The following is a 19252-nucleotide window of genomic DNA, read 5'->3' as shown; positions in this document are numbered from 1 at the left end:
CATTATAAGAATCTTGTGCTGCTTGGGTTTTTATTAGTTCTCAGAAAAATGAGTTTCAGCAGCAGACATCTGCAAGATAACCTCCTGGTCTTTCCATTAAACACATAGCAATTGCTAGAGGCTTCCTTAATTTAATTCACTCTGAATCCTCTGCTTTCTGTAGTTTTAGCTTCCTTCTGTCTTTTCATCTGTCCCTGAACATATTGCCTTGCTTAATTATATCCTGTTTTGTGTTTCATAGAGAAAGAGAAGGAGGGAGATGTTACTGCTTGTCAAAATGACCAGCAATCTCCTCTTTTCCCTGATTCCCTTTCAGATAAAAATGTCTGCCACAACATTTGTTTAGTTTGTCTAGGTTAGCTGTAAAAACAGATAATCTGTTGGTTTATCTTCTCATCTAGTAGAATAGAGACAGAGCTCATCCCAGCATTATATGGATCAGAAACAATTAAAGATTGCAGTGTAGTGTACCTGTTTCCCTTCCATTTCCAATTCTTCCTCCACAGCATGGATTAACGGAAGTGTGTAGTATTGAGGGATCATGTACATGCATATGTATTGCATTCTTTTAACATGGAGACAGAACAATTTTGGCACCAGTCCCATTCCCAGGCAACATTTTTTAATTAATTATTAGAATTAACTAGAAAATTCTTTGGCTGAGAAACTATTTGGTTTTTATTTGCGTAGTACCCTAGCACAGCGGAGACCTGGTCCTCGTGTAAAGATCTTAATAGTAACATACAGTAGTTAAAACTGGTGGGTCCTGTGGTTGTCCATACACAGATACTTAAATTAGTCTCAGCCCTACAAAGCTCGTGCAAAGATTTTTTTAAAAGGGTTTTTGTAACATGCCTGTGAATTTTGTTCATATCAATTCCAGAAACTTGTGTTGACTGAGGATCAGTTTCATCCTGTTTCTAGACCCTATCACATCCCTTAGGCTGTTTACTGTCCGAGTGCAATTTGACTTTGAAACCTAGAAGCATTTCACCATTACAGTAGCCTGTAGCATTCCCAAGGTGCAGGAAGTATTGGAATTGGAGTGCTCTCTCTCACTGTGGTGTGTGTACTTAAGAGAATAAATACAGCTCTGCAAAAAGGTGAATATTTAAACCCATTAAAACCTTTGTTCTTTTTTTTTTTTTTTTTTTTAATGTTTGCTTCCCTCCTGTGTAACTGATTATTGGGAAGGATGCCAAAGATTGCATCAAAAGAGAGGTCTAAGTCTTTGAGAGCATCATTGTCATGTTTTATAAGAAAAGTCTGTTGTTTTCCACTCGTGAAACAATTTTAACCATTTCATGAAGCAACTTTAAAAGGTGCTGGCAGCTTTATTGCTGGGCGCTGGTGTTGCACTCTGACCTGTTTGAAATGGCTGGTGAAACAGTCTGTAGCAATTAGACAATTGTTTCATCAAAATATGATTAAATCCAAATGCCTGTAATTGATGCTTCCTGTAACCATTATTGAAACAGGACTTTAATGAAAGCAAATATATGTTCTTGCTGTTCCCAATATTTGAACTCCAGAGGGAAGAAAATGGAAAGCAATTAGAGCAACAAAATGGATGTTTGTAATTTAATATTCAAAGCATGCTTTTCTTTTTCTGCTAAATTCCAACTTAATGGGGAGATTTCATGTGTCACTTACAAAACCATATATTTTGTGTAGTTGTTTAGCTCAGCTTTTGGCATGTTGGATGTCTTCTGCATTTTGAAGGCTCTCTAGGCTGCAGGACTTTTCCAGGCTTGGTCATCTGTGTAGCCCTCAGCTGTGGGATGCTATCAGAGAGAGATTCACTGAGGGGGAAAGAGAGTTGGTGGGCACGTTAATCTGATAAATGTTCTGGAAAGCGTGCTCACTCAGATGGAAGAGCCAACCCTGCCTCTAAATGGTGCTGCAGCTTGGCTGGAGGCTGCAAGCATCTGTACATGAGCCCAGCTCACTCCTGGGCGTTTCTGACAGGAAGTGGCAGTCGCTTCTGTGTTGGGGACTGAGCCCATTTTTCATGCATAAAATTTGAATTGAGAAAATTTACGTGCATTTCTTCACACTGGGGTGTGAAATTCAGCCCAGGACCGAAGCAGTAGCTCCTACCACTGGACTCTTAATTGGTTTTTGAGTCTTTGCCAAAGGTAAAGCTCTGTATGCTTTTTGCCACCACTTCTCCAAATACAGAGCAAAGTGTGTATGTCTGAATAAGGATAAAATAAAAGAGGCTGAACTTAAAAGTATTCCATTTTACAAATTGGTTGAGCACTGGAGTAGGTTGCCTGGGTAGACTGCTAAAGCCATGGCCTGAGGTGTCTCAGAACGAGTTAAAGAAACATGCGTGGGGAACAAGGCAGCCGTGCGAGGGGGGCAGAGGGGGGCTCTCCGGCAGAGCCCTTGCAGGAGGCCTGCCTCGCTGATGAAGCGTTTCTAAACTCAAATGAAGCATGCAGCAGCCCAGGGATGACCTGTGCTGAGGCACAATGAATTCTTAAGTGGTTGAAGTGAGGCATGAGTTAGAGAGGGTGGAAGACACCAGATTACACAAGCTCCAAAGGGTCAGACTCAGCTGTATTTTGATGTAATTCTGATACTTGGTCATGTCATCAGTCATGGAGCAGTGTTGCTCTTCGATGAGACCAGCAACAATGCAATGTTACACCATCAGAAGGACAAGGTTAAAAAGCACTACACTGTTTATAGCAATCACAGTTGGTGTTCGTTAATATACCAAGCTATTATTTTATGGTATTCATCTCTTCAGGAGAAAAACAGTAGGCTTTCTGGAAATTGAGAAATTTAAAATATTACGCGTTTGTGAAAAGGTCAGATTCCCCCTTGGTATACATTGTTAAAGTGTATCAGACTTTTGTTTCTCTTACTTGAATGGGCTAGCTGGAGCCCTTAGGAGACCAAGGATTGACTGCAAAGTCAAACACAGGCAGGTTTATATTTGAGATGAAAGACAGCAATTCTGAAACTCCCAGTTTGTTGATTACAGAATTTGTTTCTGTGGTAACAAAGAGTCATATTGTCACCTGGACCATTTATCATCCTTCAGGTTTCGGCATAGTCCAAATTGTTGGTACTTGAGAGACTGGACCATCCACAGCTGGATCAGACAGTGCTTAAAGTATGGTGCACAAGACAAAGCCTTATACACATTAAAAAACAAGGTAAGTTTTTACAAGGAAAAACCATGAATATATTTGATCAGCTTTTTGAGACAAGTAGGGCTTACCTGGAATTTCTGTTGCAGCCATGTCCTGTAGATTAGATATTCATGCAAATGAATGCTAAAGTTCTTTACAGCTTTTATTTCCTCTTCTTTCCCAGGAAGCTTTTTTTTTTTTTTTTTTTAAATGGTGTTGGTGTCCAAAACATGCTGGATGCAGGAGAGGCATAAAAACCTGACAGGCAATGCCCCTCCTGGTCCAAAAGGGTCAGATGAAATGCCAAAACAAATCTAGTCCATCAAAAGTTAGAAGGCCTACATCACGAGAGCCATGCTAATCTCTTTGTTTTGCTTGACTGTCACGTTGCAGCCATGTGCAATGCCATGGTTTGGATCTTTCTGCTGTCTCTAGTGCTATGATTGGGAAGATTTGTAAAGCAGATTTTCACACTGATTTTTTTTTTCCTCCTTCTTCTCAGGTTCAGTATGGGATTTTCCCAGATAATTTTACATTCAATATTTTGTTGGATTGTTTTATAAAGCAGAAGAAATATGAAGGTAAGAAAATATGTACCATTTCTGCATCCTGAGTTGCATACTGTTAAATCTGCAGAGCCTTTCTTTGAATTAAAAACTTTTAGCCACTTTTTCTCTGGAGTCAACTTAGGAGCACATCTTCTTCTTCCTTTAAAGTATTTTTCTGCGTGTTTGTGTCTCATTTCGATTGGGTTTTTATTAATAATATAATTCTGAAACACATGCAGTTCACAGTTTCTACTGAGATTAATCCCCTTCCAAATGTAAACCAACTCTCCAGTTTTTACGTCTAATGTACATGCTAATGACATTATAGGAGTTATTAGTGATGATTAGAGCGTTACAAGAATCAAAATGCATGTTGGTAGAGTTTATCTTACCTACATTTAGCTATTCAAAAAGCTACATATCTAAACTGTCTGTCTAGACCTTCTGTCAGTCACTGGAGAGAGCTAGCTATGCTGAATTGCCATGTTGAGGTGCCTGTCTTTCAATATTGACTGTTTAAGTGTTGAGATGCATAATCCTCTCATATTTGGTGACAAATATTGAAGATTTTCATTTCACTGCAGTTTTTCTGGTACTGTAGACTTGCAGTGAGCTTTTCTTTGCATAAGCCTTTTGTAAAACAAATACCTGAAGGGGATAATAGCATTGCAGGACTTGTCTGCAGCTTTTATCATGCAGATTTTGTTAAATGGGAAATTAATACATATATTTGTTTTATTTTGAGAGGACCCCTCCCCCCGTCTGTGAATTCCCCCTTATTCCATCCATATTTCTTTTCTGTGACAGGCTCAGGGCCTTTTGTTTAACAGACTGTCCTTCCTGATGGGGAGTGTCACTGGAACTCCCTGTGGAGCTCCTTCAGAGCACTGTTGGCTGAATGCAGTGAGTGCTGTGGGTGATCTGTGACAATGTTTCTGCTCCATTGTACTCTCCTGTCACCTTAAGGGCAGTGAATTTAAGCTAGTCTTCTCTTGCTTGTAATCTAAATACAAGAATAAAGAAGTAATTTTTAGAGATTTTTAAAAAAAAGTTAATGATTGAAGGGGTGAGCAAAAAAGAGCCAATTGAAGAGTGTAGAGCTAAGATGAGTTTGGAAAGCTCCTTTGTGTGGCTTACTGCTATTCAACCCATTCATCCTTCCCCTAGTTTGTTTGAATAACCCAAGTGAGTAAGACTAATTCTATACTACTAATCATAAGAAATCTTTAACTTTCTCCCTAACTACTTCAAAACATACTACAGCAGTAAAGTACCAGTGAACAAAAGTGGGTGTGAAAGGGAGCTTTGTAAATTTGCATATGCTGATTATGTATTGTTTTTCATCATAGATGCTATGTCAGTAGTAACAGAGATTATGCTGCAAGAAAGTTTTGATGAATTCTCAACACAGCTTCTTTCTCTCTATGTTTTATACCAGCATCTGGCAACCAAGTCTGAACATACGGTAAGCTGACCACACTCAAAATGGTACAAAAAGCCTCTGCTTCTAAGTGTCGTGGTGCAGTCAGTTGGGCATTCAGTCTTGAATAGATTATATTTTCCCTAAGTTTACCTGAAAAAAATAAATACTCCAATTTTTTTTCATTATTTTTACAACTGCAGAAGAAAGAAAAAAAAAAAAAAACCAAGAACAAAACACAAGAGCCATCAAATAACTTGTCACCCCTTTTGATCTTTTCTCTGAAAGGGAAGGTGTGTTGGAATTTTCAGATGTAATGTATGCCCATTGGAAGGTTATGAAATGACATTTCAGTTCAGTTCAAATAGGGTTCTATCAGTTAACACAAAAAACCTGTGTCACTCATTGTATAGGACCCTGTTAAGGTGAGTGTTGCTTACCATTAGAGCTTGGTAGCAGTGATACTGCGGAAGTATAAAGCATTTTCACTAGGATTTTTACTATCCCATTTGGCTTTGTGTGTATTGTTTCTAGTATGTGTTGGTTTTAAAACTGAATTCTCTCCTGTCTCCAATGATTTAGGGGATTCTTACTCACATCTTGCTTGCTTAAGGCCAACATGACAGTTGTTGGAAGTGGCATTATTCTACCTCAGGCTCTTGGAAGTGGCATTATTCTACCTTTGCAGAAGGGGCTTGGTTAGGTATCAGCAAAGGGCTGAGTCGATCATGTAGTTTGGCACAAGCTTTCAGTAGTATGTTGTCATCCATAAGGAAAATGCTTGAAGCCTCCATTTGTCTTACATGAAGCATCTTCCAAAATGCATATTACAGAAGCCTTAAGGTTTTACTCAATTGGGTTGTAATTTCAGTTTTCACTATAGAAAACAGATGTGCGTTTACCCTGTTCTATATTCTCCTTCGTTCCCCAGAAGTCAAGTACACTTGATCACTTAGATATGAAAAGCAGAGGGACCAAAAATCTCATTTTCCCATTGTGTTTGTCCATGTTTGTGTATCCTTGCTGCAAAGACAAGCACTTGTGAATATATGTAGCATTTCATGAAAGGAGAATATGCAAGCAAGGGTGGTATGGACTTACGACACATTTAAGGCAAGCATATTTATATAGCTGTGACTTATTTTAATAGGCATTTTGAAATAACTCCATCCAAAGGGAGCAGTAAGCCATATTTTTATATGTATACACCATACTGAGTACCATTCAACACCTCATAATGCTCAGTACCATTTTTCTGTGTTTGATTTTATGGGTAGGGGTAGACAGAGTTATGAGATCTGCTAAGCTGCTTGTGAAAATCCCATTCCCTTTTCCCAGGGTATGAGACAGGTCAGCCAGCATGGTGTTGCAGACAGGCCCTTCTCAATAGTCCATGGAGTCCAGCAGCCTGATGAAATATATTTTAACTTTGAGAGCTGAATCTTGGGCAATCTGACTATGTTAGTTCTTAGTGTGTATAGCAGTGGTGATAGAGAGCTTCCATTTTTCTGCTGTTATAAACACCATCGAAAGCCTGACTGGTCTTGGCTCTCCCCAGAGAGTTTCCTCCCTGACTGCTGAAAACAGTCAGTATGATTGCTGCCTTCCACTGCAAAAGTGTTAATGTTATATTCTTGCTGTTCTCCCAGCTCCTGGACCCATGAGCTAGCTCCCGAAAGAACCTAACCACTAAAAGCCCTGTTTTTCCAGTTACATCTAATTTTCCTCTAACATTCGGCTGGAGTGCTGAATTCAGCACGAAACAGTCTTATCTCCTTGTATCCCTTTTCTGGGTCAGGCAAATACCTTGCCTGACTGTTAGGTATTCTGTGTCAGATGATAACATGCAAATTCTTGTAGCACCCAAATGGAGACACAAAAAAATGCCATACCTTGAAAAGACATCTCTGAATAATGCATTAAAACCAGAAGGTCAAGCCTTTGTGCTTTTTAAGACTGAGTGTACCTCAGGGAATTTTTCAGAAGCCTTCTTCCTTCACCAGTGAAATACTTGTTTCAGCTCATAAGGTAATAAACAAGACACTGGGGTACCCTGGGATGAACCCCATGTGTTAGAGGGCCGGACTTCCTCCTATTGCTTTTTACAGCTTCCTTTTCCTCATTTTCTTAGCAATGAGAGTTGTTCAGCTCCTTTCACTTGCAGTAAAGAGACATTTACCCTTGATGTTTGTGCTTCTCTGGTCTTAAAAAATGTACTGTACTATCCCATAGCAAAGCAAAATTCACACTACTCTTGCGGTTGTAGTGTACTTAACTGACTGGGCGCCCTTCTTTAACAATCACTGGTGGTCTTGCTCAGGCAGCTGGTACTCCTCTCTAGCTGGAGAGACAGTTGTACTTTTAATCCTAAGGCATACAGTGGTCTTGGTGAGCTGCATATGTTCTTTTCACAGTGCAGATTTTGGATTCAGAGCAGCCATCAGCAGCATATTCTTCTCTCAGTGTTTTCCAATTCTAGTGAGGCATAGTGAAGTATGTATCTTACTACGTACTTCAAAGAAAAGGCTGCTCTAGTAAAGAAGCCATGTAATTTTTTTTCTTCAGCAGCGTTAGCCTGAAGCAAGTGGTAGGTCATGAAGGACAGGGATAGAGCTTGGCCAGTGTAAATCAGTGTAACGCTCCGTCCTGAGGGAAGTGCATTTACTGGCTTCCATGCAAAATCTCAACCACTCACTCAACCTCACTCTTCTTCTGGAAAGAGAGGTGTTTGATGGGTACAATTTTTCAGGATATACGTACTTTAACTCTGAACACTAGACATGTTTAATGATTCTTAGTTCATTGCTAAGACATCTGATGAAAGCCACGTGCTCTATCTTTGGCTGCTGCCATTTTATGTTTGCGTTTGTCAAGGGACACTTAACTTAGTTTACATTATTTGCAGTGGGAAGAGGAGAGAAATCTTGGAGCATCGCTAGTGCTTACGGGTCTCAAGCAAACAAACACTGTGGGGTTTAGCTCCCAGCTGTATGGCTATGCATTCCTTGGTAAGTCTTACCTCCCTCACCGTCATCTTTTCCCTTTTGTCTTCAGTGGCTGAATTAAATTGGCATCTTTGCTTTATTAAAATGTAATCAAGGAGAAGGCTAAGAAAAAGGAAAAAAAAGACCGAAGCAGTGGAAGGAACAGTTTCAGACTGAATTTAAGATTGAATCTGTTTTGTAAGCCTGGAGGGTAGTACTGATTTAAGTGGTGTGCCCTTTATCAGGCAGCTTCAGAACCTCCTTTAGGGCTTCCTGCAGGTTTGGATTGGCAGCTGAAAAAAAGATGTTCTTAAAGAACAGTAGGGTTGGTTTGTTTGTGGACCCGCAAATTTAAAAAAAAAACACAGAAGTACAGAGTTCCATAACACAAATTTAAGGTTATAGACAATAGACTCTTCTTCTAGTTAGTGAGCTTCTTAAAATAGTCCTTAAACCTCAAGAAGTTCAGAGAGCACAGCCTGAAAAGCACTATGTGTAGAACATTAACTACTCACTGTAAAGTTAATGTTTCTGTTGTGAACAGCAGATAGCAGTGCCTCTATCCTGTATCTGTTAAGGAGTCTTCACTGCTAATGATGTGCTATATTATTAAAGAGCATTTAGATCAAAGTCTGTCCATAACTGGAGAAAAGGGGAATGGGGTAAGTAATTCTTGAGCTTCCTCTAACCTTTAGAGGAGTATAATGCAGATAGGTTTTGTCCTTCTTTACAAGATTATTTTGTACTTGAAAGTAATTAATTAAATAAAAATGTATGATTATGCAGTTGTTCCATTACTGCACTATATTTTATTCTAGAATTTATTGAGGGTAATAGAAAGTGGACTTGTTCTTAAAATGTGGCCTCAAAATACGATGTTTAGTGGCAGAGTTAGCATACTGATTTGGATTTATCATTACTGTAAGACAAAAAAAATAATTTTCAGTCAAGAAGGGGATAAATGTGAAAATTAATTTGAAAGCAGGATTTTCCATAGAGCTGTAGTTTTATATCCAGTGGAGATACTGATACAAATAGGGACTTTGCTGTCCAGTTGGCATTCAGTTTGGGGTGTTTTTTATGTCGTATAGATTGGTTGAGTAGTGGCTGTAATTCAAAAGTGCACTTCACTGTTGTCTGTGAGCAGTGGTACTTGTTCCATGACATTGAGATTCAGTAGATGAAAAGCTATTTACTGTTATGTCACGTATTCCACAGTCTTGCCGACACTAATGGAACCAACCTCAGAGAGTGAAAGATGTCTACGGGCACAGAGTGGACTCAAGCACGTCAGCTGTTTAAATTTAGCCATAGTCTATAAGCTTTGTCTGTGCACTTATTACCTTGCTTTTTCTAAACTGTTCTCTTCCATGTCAAAAAGAGTAAGGTGTGTTTCATAGTTTTGTGTCATTATAGCCAGAGTGCAAATTAGATTGAGAGCTTGGATACAATTCTTGTAAGCTACACTGAAGTGGTATTATTTGTTACATTGACAATGACAAAGTCAAAACCTTAGAGTGACAGTCATTGTGAGTTAGTACTCACCAACTGCAACATGATGTACATTTTCTCTGTTACGTAGGATTTTTGTGTTCTCTAGTAATTACTATCAGAAGGAAAGCCACATAGTGTTGCTACGCATCACAAGTTGTGCTAAAGTGAGTGAATGTCTTGTTCCACAAGATGTCCTAAATTGAGAACCAAAATTTCATTTTGGCAGGTCTTCCATATTTCATCTCAGGAAGCTCCAGCAGAAATAGCGGTACTAAGCTGTATAGTTAGCCAGTGTGCTCTAAGTACCGTGCAGTCTGGCCATGACACATGTGTGAGTAGACTCTAAAGGCCGCAGAGTTGAGTCCAGAGCCTGAGATTTAGTGCAAACCTGCTGCACAGTCAGTCCCTGAAGGCTGTGGATACATTTGTCTGAGATCTTCAGATATCTTGCTTAGAGCTGCTGTTACAACTGGCAGACAACCAGAAAACCTGACACTTTTCCTCTTTTCCATCTGGACAAAATTTCTAGGTGAGGCGGGAGGGAGAATTTGGGAGAAACCAGAAACAAAAGTGTAATAGCCATGAAGCTGGGCAAAAAGAAGGCACCTTAGTAAAATAAAGTAATAGCAGTTCTGTCAGAGCAGCTTTGTAGAAGAGTATGTTGTTTTTACCACAGAAGCCAACACACTTGCTGTCACTGCTGAAAAGCAGAGCCAACCCATATGGATTCTGTTGAGACTCCAGTGTTGAAGTACTAATGCTAAAATTTTTCTTTATCACAGGGAAAGTGGAGTTGAATAAAGGGCTAAGAGCCGTATACAATCTAATGCCACTGATGTGGACACCTGGATACTTGAATAGAGCCTTGCAAGTGATGGAGAACGTGGCTTCATTGTCAGGGGACAGCAAAATCTGCAAAGAAGCTGTAAGTATGAAGGCATAACCTGCTGAACAGGAGGAATTTTATACAAGCTTAACTCTATTTTATGCAAACTTTACTCTCAGGTAAAACCTGTGAGTTCTGTGCCTTGCTAATGAGAAGAGGCCCAGCAATACTTCAGAGGTCTTTGAAAGACAGGAGAAAAAGTAATGTTTACAACAGAACCACTGTTTCAGTTGGTGAGCCAGTGATGATGTCTACTGGCATGTCCGTGGGAATGAGTCTTTGTTATTGCCACAAACCATTTGTTTCCTAAACCTTCCCCTCCCTATAGAGACACCTGAGTCTGTGTCACAGGAAGCACATGTCTATGGGGCTGGGAAGACACCTTTGTTTCCCAAGCTTTTGAACTTACTCAGAGACATACTTCTTAGCTTTGAGGATGAAATACCACATCTTGTTCCTCTCCTGCCTAATTCCATGTATTCTCTGCCCGCTAAGATGATATTGTTCTGAGTGATGCTGGTACAAAAACAGTACGGAGTGATTTCTAGAAGGGTTGTAGCGCCCTCAGTTGGGGAGGATGGATAGATTTGGTCCATTTGTGAGGTCAGAACTGACTATGGGACTTGGGGCTTAGGAGTGCTGTGGAGCATCAGGCTGATCCTGGAATCAGACATCTTAGGAGGAGTAACTTAGGAAACCACCACCATCACATGGGCTGGAGCATAGAAGCAACACTAAGGTCTCACCTCCTCTTCTTGGTACCCTTTCCCAAAGGTGTGTCTGGTGATGGCAGTCTTCTTTTTGCTAGGACAGGCTAGGTCAGTGCTCAGCAGGTACTCCTGTCTATTGCTCTGTGCTCAGAAGCAGCTCTTTGTAATACTGGACAGTGCAAGGAAGGAGTGGTCACAGCTGCAACTTCCACCCTTTTGAGTTACCTCTTTGGGTGTGTGTTTTTGGGGATTTCTTCCTTCTTCCACATCTGAAGAACTCCGCCTAATGTGCTTGTGATTTTTTTCTGCTTACAAACCCTAGTTGAGAACTCCTCAGCTTGCTCTGGGTTGTAGATGAATATCCTAGTGTGGAAACAAGGCTGCATCTCTCTGTGATACAACAGATCCATAGAAGATCCCGTCTTTCTGTGTACTGATACAGTAAAAATAGTAAATGCTAGTAATATTTAGCAATGCTTTCTTCGCAGAGACACATTTTACTTTTTTCAGTGAACAAAGTAATAAAAAAGAAGTAAAATTAAAAAAATAAAAAAAGGTTGTCACCCATTACTCACTAATGCTGCAAGTGTCTCTTCACAAATCCAATTAACAAGCAATGACCATGAGAGCCTCTCAGAAACTTCCCTGAAGAGATCCTTGGCCTCATTTGTGTTTTATGTAGCAGTATATAAACACTAGTGCAAGTCTACATAAGTTTCACTGAACTAACCACCAAGAACAGGCCTGGATGGTTTGTTATTATCAGAGTAATTCTTCTCACATTTTTAATGCATTTTTGTGACCATAGTGCAGAAAGTGGTCCATATCCTTATCTGGTGTAAAGTAATTACAGTGTATTGATTTGCATCATCAGGCCTTTTCTATCTAAATGCTCATTAAGATTTTACTGTTAAAATCTATACAAAATCTTTTAAATTACTATTTCCGACTAAAATGCAGTATTCTTAAAGGTGAAGGACTAAGCGCACTGACAATACTGGGGCCAGTCAGCTTCCACTGCAGCAGATACGATGGAAACAACCTCAAGTGCCATAAAACCTTTTTTCATGTCGTGTCCTGGGCCTCTGTTGGGCAGGACTAGGTTAACCATTATGCAGTTCTCATAAAATCTGTATCATAGCATTGAGAAAGATGGGCTGTGTTATAAATCATTGTCCTTACGTGCCAGCACAGTCACAGAGTTAGACTCTTTTAGTATTGACTCTTTTTAGTATTGTGTTGTATCATTTAACTGTGAAAAAGCAAGACAGTTTTTGGTTTTTTCAATTGTCTGAGAAAGTCTCTAAGTGTGTATTTCCAAACTCATAGTTATTATTTCATGGCTTATTTCATTCTGTTTCAGTACTGCTAGTTTAAAGATAAGATTTCAGTGTCAAGAATGTTAGTTCAAATAAGCTTAATTTTTATTCCTTCAGCATTATATACTTATGCTAGGAAAATGAAACTGTAAGTATTAAGATCCCTTTTGCTTGGGAAAGCATCACAGATTAAAAGGTTACAGAGTTACTTCATCCTACGGTTAAACGTTCAGAATTAGGATTCATGGAAGGATAACAGCTTTTTGCATTTGTAAAAGATGAACTTTAAAATGCAGGCAGCCCGCATCCAGTAATTCCAGTTATGGTGATGATGTTATTCCCATTACAGCAGCAGCGTCCATATAGCAGTTCCATCTTTTCTAACATACAAAGTCCCTTAGCGAAGCTAATGCATTCTTTTAATACAACTGCAGCTAGGAGATGGTGCTTCTCTTACCACTTCAAAAGACAGAAGCATGAAGATAACAGAGGTGTCACAGATTAAAAATATACCTATAGCAATATATTATATGCCTACATTTCCATTTTTCCGGTTAAATTGTCAGACCAATGATAGGAATGAGTGTTCTTGTTTCTGAACAGGTGATTTCCCTGCTTCTTTTCACCAAAGAGGTATTGAGATGATCTATTAAAGATTATATTGTTCAAACATTCCATAGTAATAATTTATTTCAATGGGTCTGTGCTTGTGTATCATGCTAGTGCTTTTACCACTGACTACCACTGAGCATTAGTATTTATGGCCGGATATCAGGCCAAGAGGAGACATTAGTTTAATGCCTGATGGATCTGCAAATACCAATAGGCATCTGAGTCATGGGGGATTTTAATCCTGGCACAGGGTGCTGGAGGTGTTCTGTTGCAGGGATTTAATGTCCAACCTCAAAGGTCCCAAGTACTGTACAAAATTCTCCCAAGAATAACTCCCAATTCCTTTTAGAATTTAGTTTTCTTTTTATCATACACAGAAGTCACTTCAAAATACATGGTAACTCATGAAGTTGTTTGTACACATAACGGTGGTGTTACTCTGATTGTATTTCCAAACTGTTTATGCTAACAGTGACAAATGTAATTGTTCAGATTGATGCTCTGGAGACCGTTCTGCAGTCTGCCCTTGAAGAAAAACCTGGTCCAGAATCAGCTGAAGAAGTCAAGAAATTAGAGCAGAAGTCACAGTGTGCAGAATCAGAAGAAACAGAGCAGTCTAAAGTACCCAAGTATTACAGCCAATTCAAGGTAAGAGAGTTTAATTTATCTAAATATTCTAGGATATAGTAGTCCTCCATAATATGTACTGGAAAATATTATAATGGCTTATTATGACTAGTAGACTGACACCCGTTCAGTGCATTATGAGTCCTACCTGGTATTTTTGAAACGGATGTCACCTTACATTTTCACTTCTTCAAACAGGAAGCAGCAGCCTACAAAGACATAAATGCTCAAGGCCACTTGTCTTTTGTCTGTCTGCCAGGATTTTATCTTCACTTTTCATACATCAAAATGATAAATCCAGTCTTGTTCATGAAAGTGGTATGTCATTAGAGTTCCATTATCTGACCTTGTGTGGGCTCTTGCTCATTAAAATAAATTGTAATAGGCATGAGACCATCCTGAATTTATTGTCCATTTGGGTATGTTATAATTAAGTAGGAATGTTGCATCCTATACTTCCAGTCTGGGGAATTAAGTAAGGCTGTATCACCTCCCTTTTATCTTTAGGTCGTTATGCTGATGATAACAATATGAAACATAAACAGTTGTTCATTAAGGCACAGCTACATACAAGTGCATTTTATTTGATCATCTCGTACCTATAGAATGAACTCATTTTATTTTATCATCTCTGATTTGTGCTGTGGTAAAAAAGAAGTACCCCAGGTTGAAACTAACCTGGCTTATAGTTCCAAGAGCAGTACTCTTCTCATAGCACATCAGTTTCCATTGTTGCTGTCACGACCTTGGACAGTTGTTCTGGATACAGATTGTTGTTCTTCTAAAGAAATTTCAAAAGTTGAAAGACTAGTATCCTATGGTTTTGCCTCACATACACAGACTTTTCCTTTCTTTAATTTTTATTTACCTAAATTGTTTGCCACTAATCTTTAAATATTAAACTCGCTTTGTAGGCACTTTGGACTTTTTAATTAAAGTGTTTTGGAATAAATGGGTGCTCAGCATGTGATAATTAATGCCTGGATGAATTCCAGTGAATCAGGTAAATACAAGTGCCCTTTGAAGGAGGGAGTGAGACATTTTTATGAGTCTCTCATTGCCTAGTCTTGAAGAAAATAATGCAGAGTGCTCAAAACAGAGTCTGAATGTCAAATTTGGGACAGACTACTGCCAAGAGAGTAGTTTTCTTCTCACTTCAACCTTTCCACAAGTTCCATAATTAACCCCAGTTCAGGCATTCCTTGGTGTGGCAGTGGGTGCCCTGACCTTGAGCCAGCAAACTACAGTCCTAATATTTAGCTCTAAGTTGTCACTAGAAAAGTCTGAATATAAGAAAGACATAGGCCTCATGTGAACTCTAGGCATCCAACAGTAATTTATATGTAAATAAACCATAATTTCTTGTTGTCTCAATGAGAAAAGGAACTCTCAAGTCAGAATGCCTTTTCAGCTAAGCTTGACAGAGCTGTCAGACTCTTCTCTCTAATCCATTAGGCCTACACCAGCCAATCTTCCCAGTGTCCGGACCTGGACACCTATGGGCATAGTTCACAGGGCAGAGGAGTTAATTAGAAACCTGTACAAGTCTGAGGGAAGGTGGGAGCTCTGAAGCAACCTGGTGATGTTGGCATTCACAGCTGCTGTCCCAGCACAGATCATCTGCCCTTTGTGTGATGTAACCCCGACATGGAATTTGCTGCTGAAAACACTTCAGTTGCACTTTGTCCAGCCCTGCATTAGCCAGCATGTCCCAGTCTTTCTCCTTGAGCTCAAAACCAATTGCTTCTGTCTCCTGCTTGCCAAGTTCTCTTTCACCAGGCATACATCTGAGTATGTGAGGAAAAACATGTGGATTTTCTCCAGACATACAGTTCTTGCCTAGAACTGTAGGTTGTTCTGCATGGCTTTTATACACGTACTTGGACTCCATGTCTCATACCAACCTTCAGAACAGCCATTTGTGGAAGTACCTGAAAAAGCCACAGCAGCCTAACAGATATGATGTGTAAGAGGCAGCATGTCCTTCACTTCCACTAAAACAAAAAAGACTTGAGGGCATTTGGCGCGTTCCAGATAAAGCCTTTAGACCTGTAATTTAGGCTCTATGTCTGGCACTGCCATTCGTGTTGTAATTACCTGTTTTCAGATCCGGTATGCTGAGTCTCACTACTCTTTACACTGTTCCTCAGGCAATTCCTTCCATCTGTGTCAATGATCAGCGGGCAAGCATTTCATCGCATAAATGCTGGGAACACGCTCCCTAAAAGCAGTGCTTCTTCTCTAACTGTCTGCATGCAGAGCCCTGGAGACTGCTTATAAAAATCAATGATTTAGCCAAGTAACAATGTGTCCTTTCGGTACCTGTATGACATAGAGCCTGATGCATTCCTAAATTACTTTCACTAATATGTACAGCAGAGCAAGGAAGATTCCAGGAGTTCAGTGGTACCAGTAATGGCTTGGAAGAAAAGTCCTGCTAGTTTCCAGTTTATTGCCTTTCTCTAGTTCCATTTCATACTGCTTAGAATCAGTGCATAACCCCCCTTTTCAGCTCATCCTTGATAGTGGTTAGTAGGGAGAGTCTGAAGGATCTAACCCAGTTATGTTTAAGCTGAATATCTAATCTGTAAACATGAGTATAGTTGTCAGATTCCTTCCCCATACCCAAGTTGTATCGTCTCTTCATGTTTCTCATTGATGCATTGTATACTTACTGACATCTCAAACAAAATACATGAATACACCTAAATATTAGAGCTTGGTTTTAGTCCATTAGCTCCAAAGCCATTGGTTTTGTTTCCATTCTTTATCATAAAATCAAAAACCAGACAGAGCCAAATACCCAAGCCCCTCAGACCTGCATGCCTAGCATTTTAAAGAGCCTTTAGTGTGCCGTCTGTCCAGTTCAAACCTTCAAGGGTCTGGCGGAACACAGCAAAGCCTGCAGTTCTGTTGGGTAAGGCAGAGAGAAGTGGAAAGGTCTCAGAGGGGACACCATAGTTTCCTGTATAAGAACAAGGCAGAGCCTCAAGACAGGAGCTGAGGGGCCATGCCTTTCCAGATTATTGCCAGCGTGGGCTGGGGTAAGAGAAACACAGTGAGCCAGCAGCACAGCGCATAAGCTTCCAGTGATAACTGGAAGTCTGGATATCTGCATGGCTCCAGAATTGCCATTTTATTTGGAGGTGAATGATACCCATATCTTCTTTCCATCATCCTGCAATGCAAAACAATAGGCTTTATTCAAAGGGCCCAGAAAGAGGCATGGGTGCGCCTTTCTTTAGCAAACATACTTACTTTAAACATTTCTGCGAGTGCTGGGCTCAATAAACGTTCTATTTAAAAGAATGATCAGGAAAATGTGTTGCTATCTAATGAGCGAGCAAGGGGTGAAGAATCTGCCAGTGCCATCTCATCTTTCTCCCCACAGGAAACTCCTCCTTGGTTGTGTATCTGCACTTTTAAGGCAATTAATCAGAATGTTAGTGAGCCATCAGGCCAAAGATTCCAGAAAGCCAGAAATAGTATCACTGGATGATTCATCATCTTAAGTGAGCTAGCATTTTTATGCTGCATGAAATATAGATAAGCTGAAGAAATAAATACTGCACAGTTTCTTACTGAAGCTCTGCTCTTAGTTTCAGTGTAGAATATCCCTGGAAAAATATCCCTTGCTTTATTGCAATTATACAGTCTGTGTAAGCTTAGCCAAGCCTCAGATCACAGTAACTGTTGGGAAGGGAAATTGTGAGAGTTACTTAGTATGCCGTTAGCAAGATGGCATTTGAAGTGATGTGCATGTGTTGAGAGGGATGATAATGCAGGCAGCATGGAACAAATAGTTCAATTGTTTTTGAGGTAAGATGCAAAAACAAGGTGTTTAGATTATATTTATTGTAGTTGACTGGTCAGCTAATCTTTGTTAATACAAGATAACTGAACTTGGGAAAATAGAATTTCAACGGTTAATGGAAATTAAACTTCATTCTTTTAGTTTCATTGCTCAAAAAAATTATTCTAGAGGTTAGCATTTCAAGAAATGGTACTAGCTACTACAGTCAAAACACTTTCCTGGGATAAAGTATCACCCGGCACCCTATATAGCCCAGCTAACAGTTAGATTCAAACAGCAGTGTATTGGTTGTTACAGGAAAGTATTTTGTGGCTGATTATTTTGTGACTGACTGGCTCTCTCCTTCTCACTCCCTGCCAAATCCCTTTTTATGACAGGAGCTGTATTCTAAGCTGCATTCACTTGGCAAGGTTGAATCTGAAAGCTTGTTAACCCTGACCACCCAACTTGTCAAGGAAAGGTTGCCAGCATGTGAAGTGGAAGACATTGCAAAACATGAGCAGAAGCTAAAGGAGTGGGAGCAAGAACAAGCACTTCTCATTGAGAGAGAAAGAGAGATGAGAGAAAAGGCCAAGCAGGAAATGGAAGCGAGGAAGCTAGCTGAAGCATCTGCTTAGTACTGGAACTCAGAGACAACCATTGTGGTATGCATTCCTCTGTCAGTGAACTGAAGTGCTCACCATTATTATTTCACTTCAATCCTGCTGCAAGTGTGACTGTGTGTGACTACTATATGCAAATTAAACTTTTCCCATTTTTCCTGTTTCCTGAAGTAAAGCACATGTGATTTAGAAATCTTCATCTTGTATATGATGTCTTTTCCTCCTACCATGAGCTAGGCAGGGGGTGGGATAGGGACAACACAAAGAAACAAAGGCATAAGAAGTAGCTTGCCTGTGATGAAAGGTGTGGAGAGTGGAAGGAACAAAAGAAGAGGGAAGAATTTAAAACACAAGTTGTTTCGGTAGGGGTTTCTCACAGGAAAGAATGCCGTGGCTACTCTGAACTTCAGACACTAAGAGGATTAACATATATTGATGGGGTGTTTTTCTTTTCACAACCCATTTAGAAAATTCAGGCCACTATAGATGGAGTTGGAAGCCTAACTTTAGACTGTAAAACTACTTTTTTAAAGAGTTTCGGCCTGGTTGAGTTAGCACTTGTGCAGGCACTCAGATGTGCCTTCCCTGAAAGAAGTTAGAAATTTCTGACTTTACTAGTGCTGCTGTGCTCCATTTTTAAGGTGAGTAGAAAAACCTGCATAGTCACCTCGGCACACACTGAGGAGCCTCAAACTGCAGTGCAGTTTCCTTTTATATTCTGGGCATTGTTTCGTGGGGGTTTTGACCTAATTCTCTTCTTGCCTCAGCTGTGTATACGGTTCCATGCCCTGTTCTTCAGATTGGTGAAACAATGCAGCTATTCACACAGAGGACAAGGAAACGGCAAGGGAGGAAAGGATCATTGTGTGTTGGTTGTGGGATGCATCAGGATTCATCCCTGCTTACATTCCCTGTCACCACTGAATCTCATCAGCTGCTGCCAGCGACTTTATGCAACTCACGTGTCCTGGTTTGAGAGTAGTGTTTGGTGGCTGTTTGGTGGCCAGCCCAGCCTGAACCATGACATCATGGCAGGGCAAGTTGCTTGAAAAGGAGGAAACCCTAGCAACAGCCCTGCTGTACTGCAGCT

At 40.0% G+C, this 19252-nt stretch overlaps 1 protein-coding gene across 2 annotated transcripts in view; it reads left to right on the top strand.

Annotated features, from left to right (window-relative positions):
• MRPS27 (mitochondrial ribosomal protein S27) overlaps nucleotides 1-18360 on the top strand; it is a 49245-nt gene extending 30885 nt beyond the window's left edge. The window contains exons 5-11 of one of the 2 annotated variants that reach the window (XM_074165871.1): nucleotides 3056-3170; nucleotides 3649-3727; nucleotides 5044-5159; nucleotides 8020-8122; nucleotides 10375-10517; nucleotides 13612-13767; nucleotides 17938-18360. In XM_074165871.1, the coding sequence (XP_074021972.1) occupies nucleotides 3056-3170; nucleotides 3649-3727; nucleotides 5044-5159; nucleotides 8020-8122; nucleotides 10375-10517; nucleotides 13612-13767; nucleotides 17938-18177 (952 nt within the window). In that variant the 3' untranslated portion in view covers nucleotides 18178-18360. Of the gene's footprint in view, nucleotides 1-2995; nucleotides 3171-3648; nucleotides 3728-5043; nucleotides 5160-8019; nucleotides 8123-10374; nucleotides 10518-13611; nucleotides 13768-17937 lie in introns of both variants that reach the window. The other variant, XM_074165870.1, reaches the window with a different exon arrangement.
• The last annotated feature ends 892 nt before the right edge of the window (nucleotides 18361-19252 follow it).

Source organism: Numenius arquata, chromosome Z, assembly GCF_964106895.1.
Source record: "Numenius arquata chromosome Z, bNumArq3.hap1.1, whole genome shotgun sequence".
Taxonomy (NCBI): Eukaryota; Metazoa; Chordata; class Aves; order Charadriiformes; family Scolopacidae; genus Numenius; species Numenius arquata.
The sequence above is the reverse complement of the archived record's forward strand: the minus strand, read 5'-3'. Positions and strand labels throughout refer to the sequence as shown.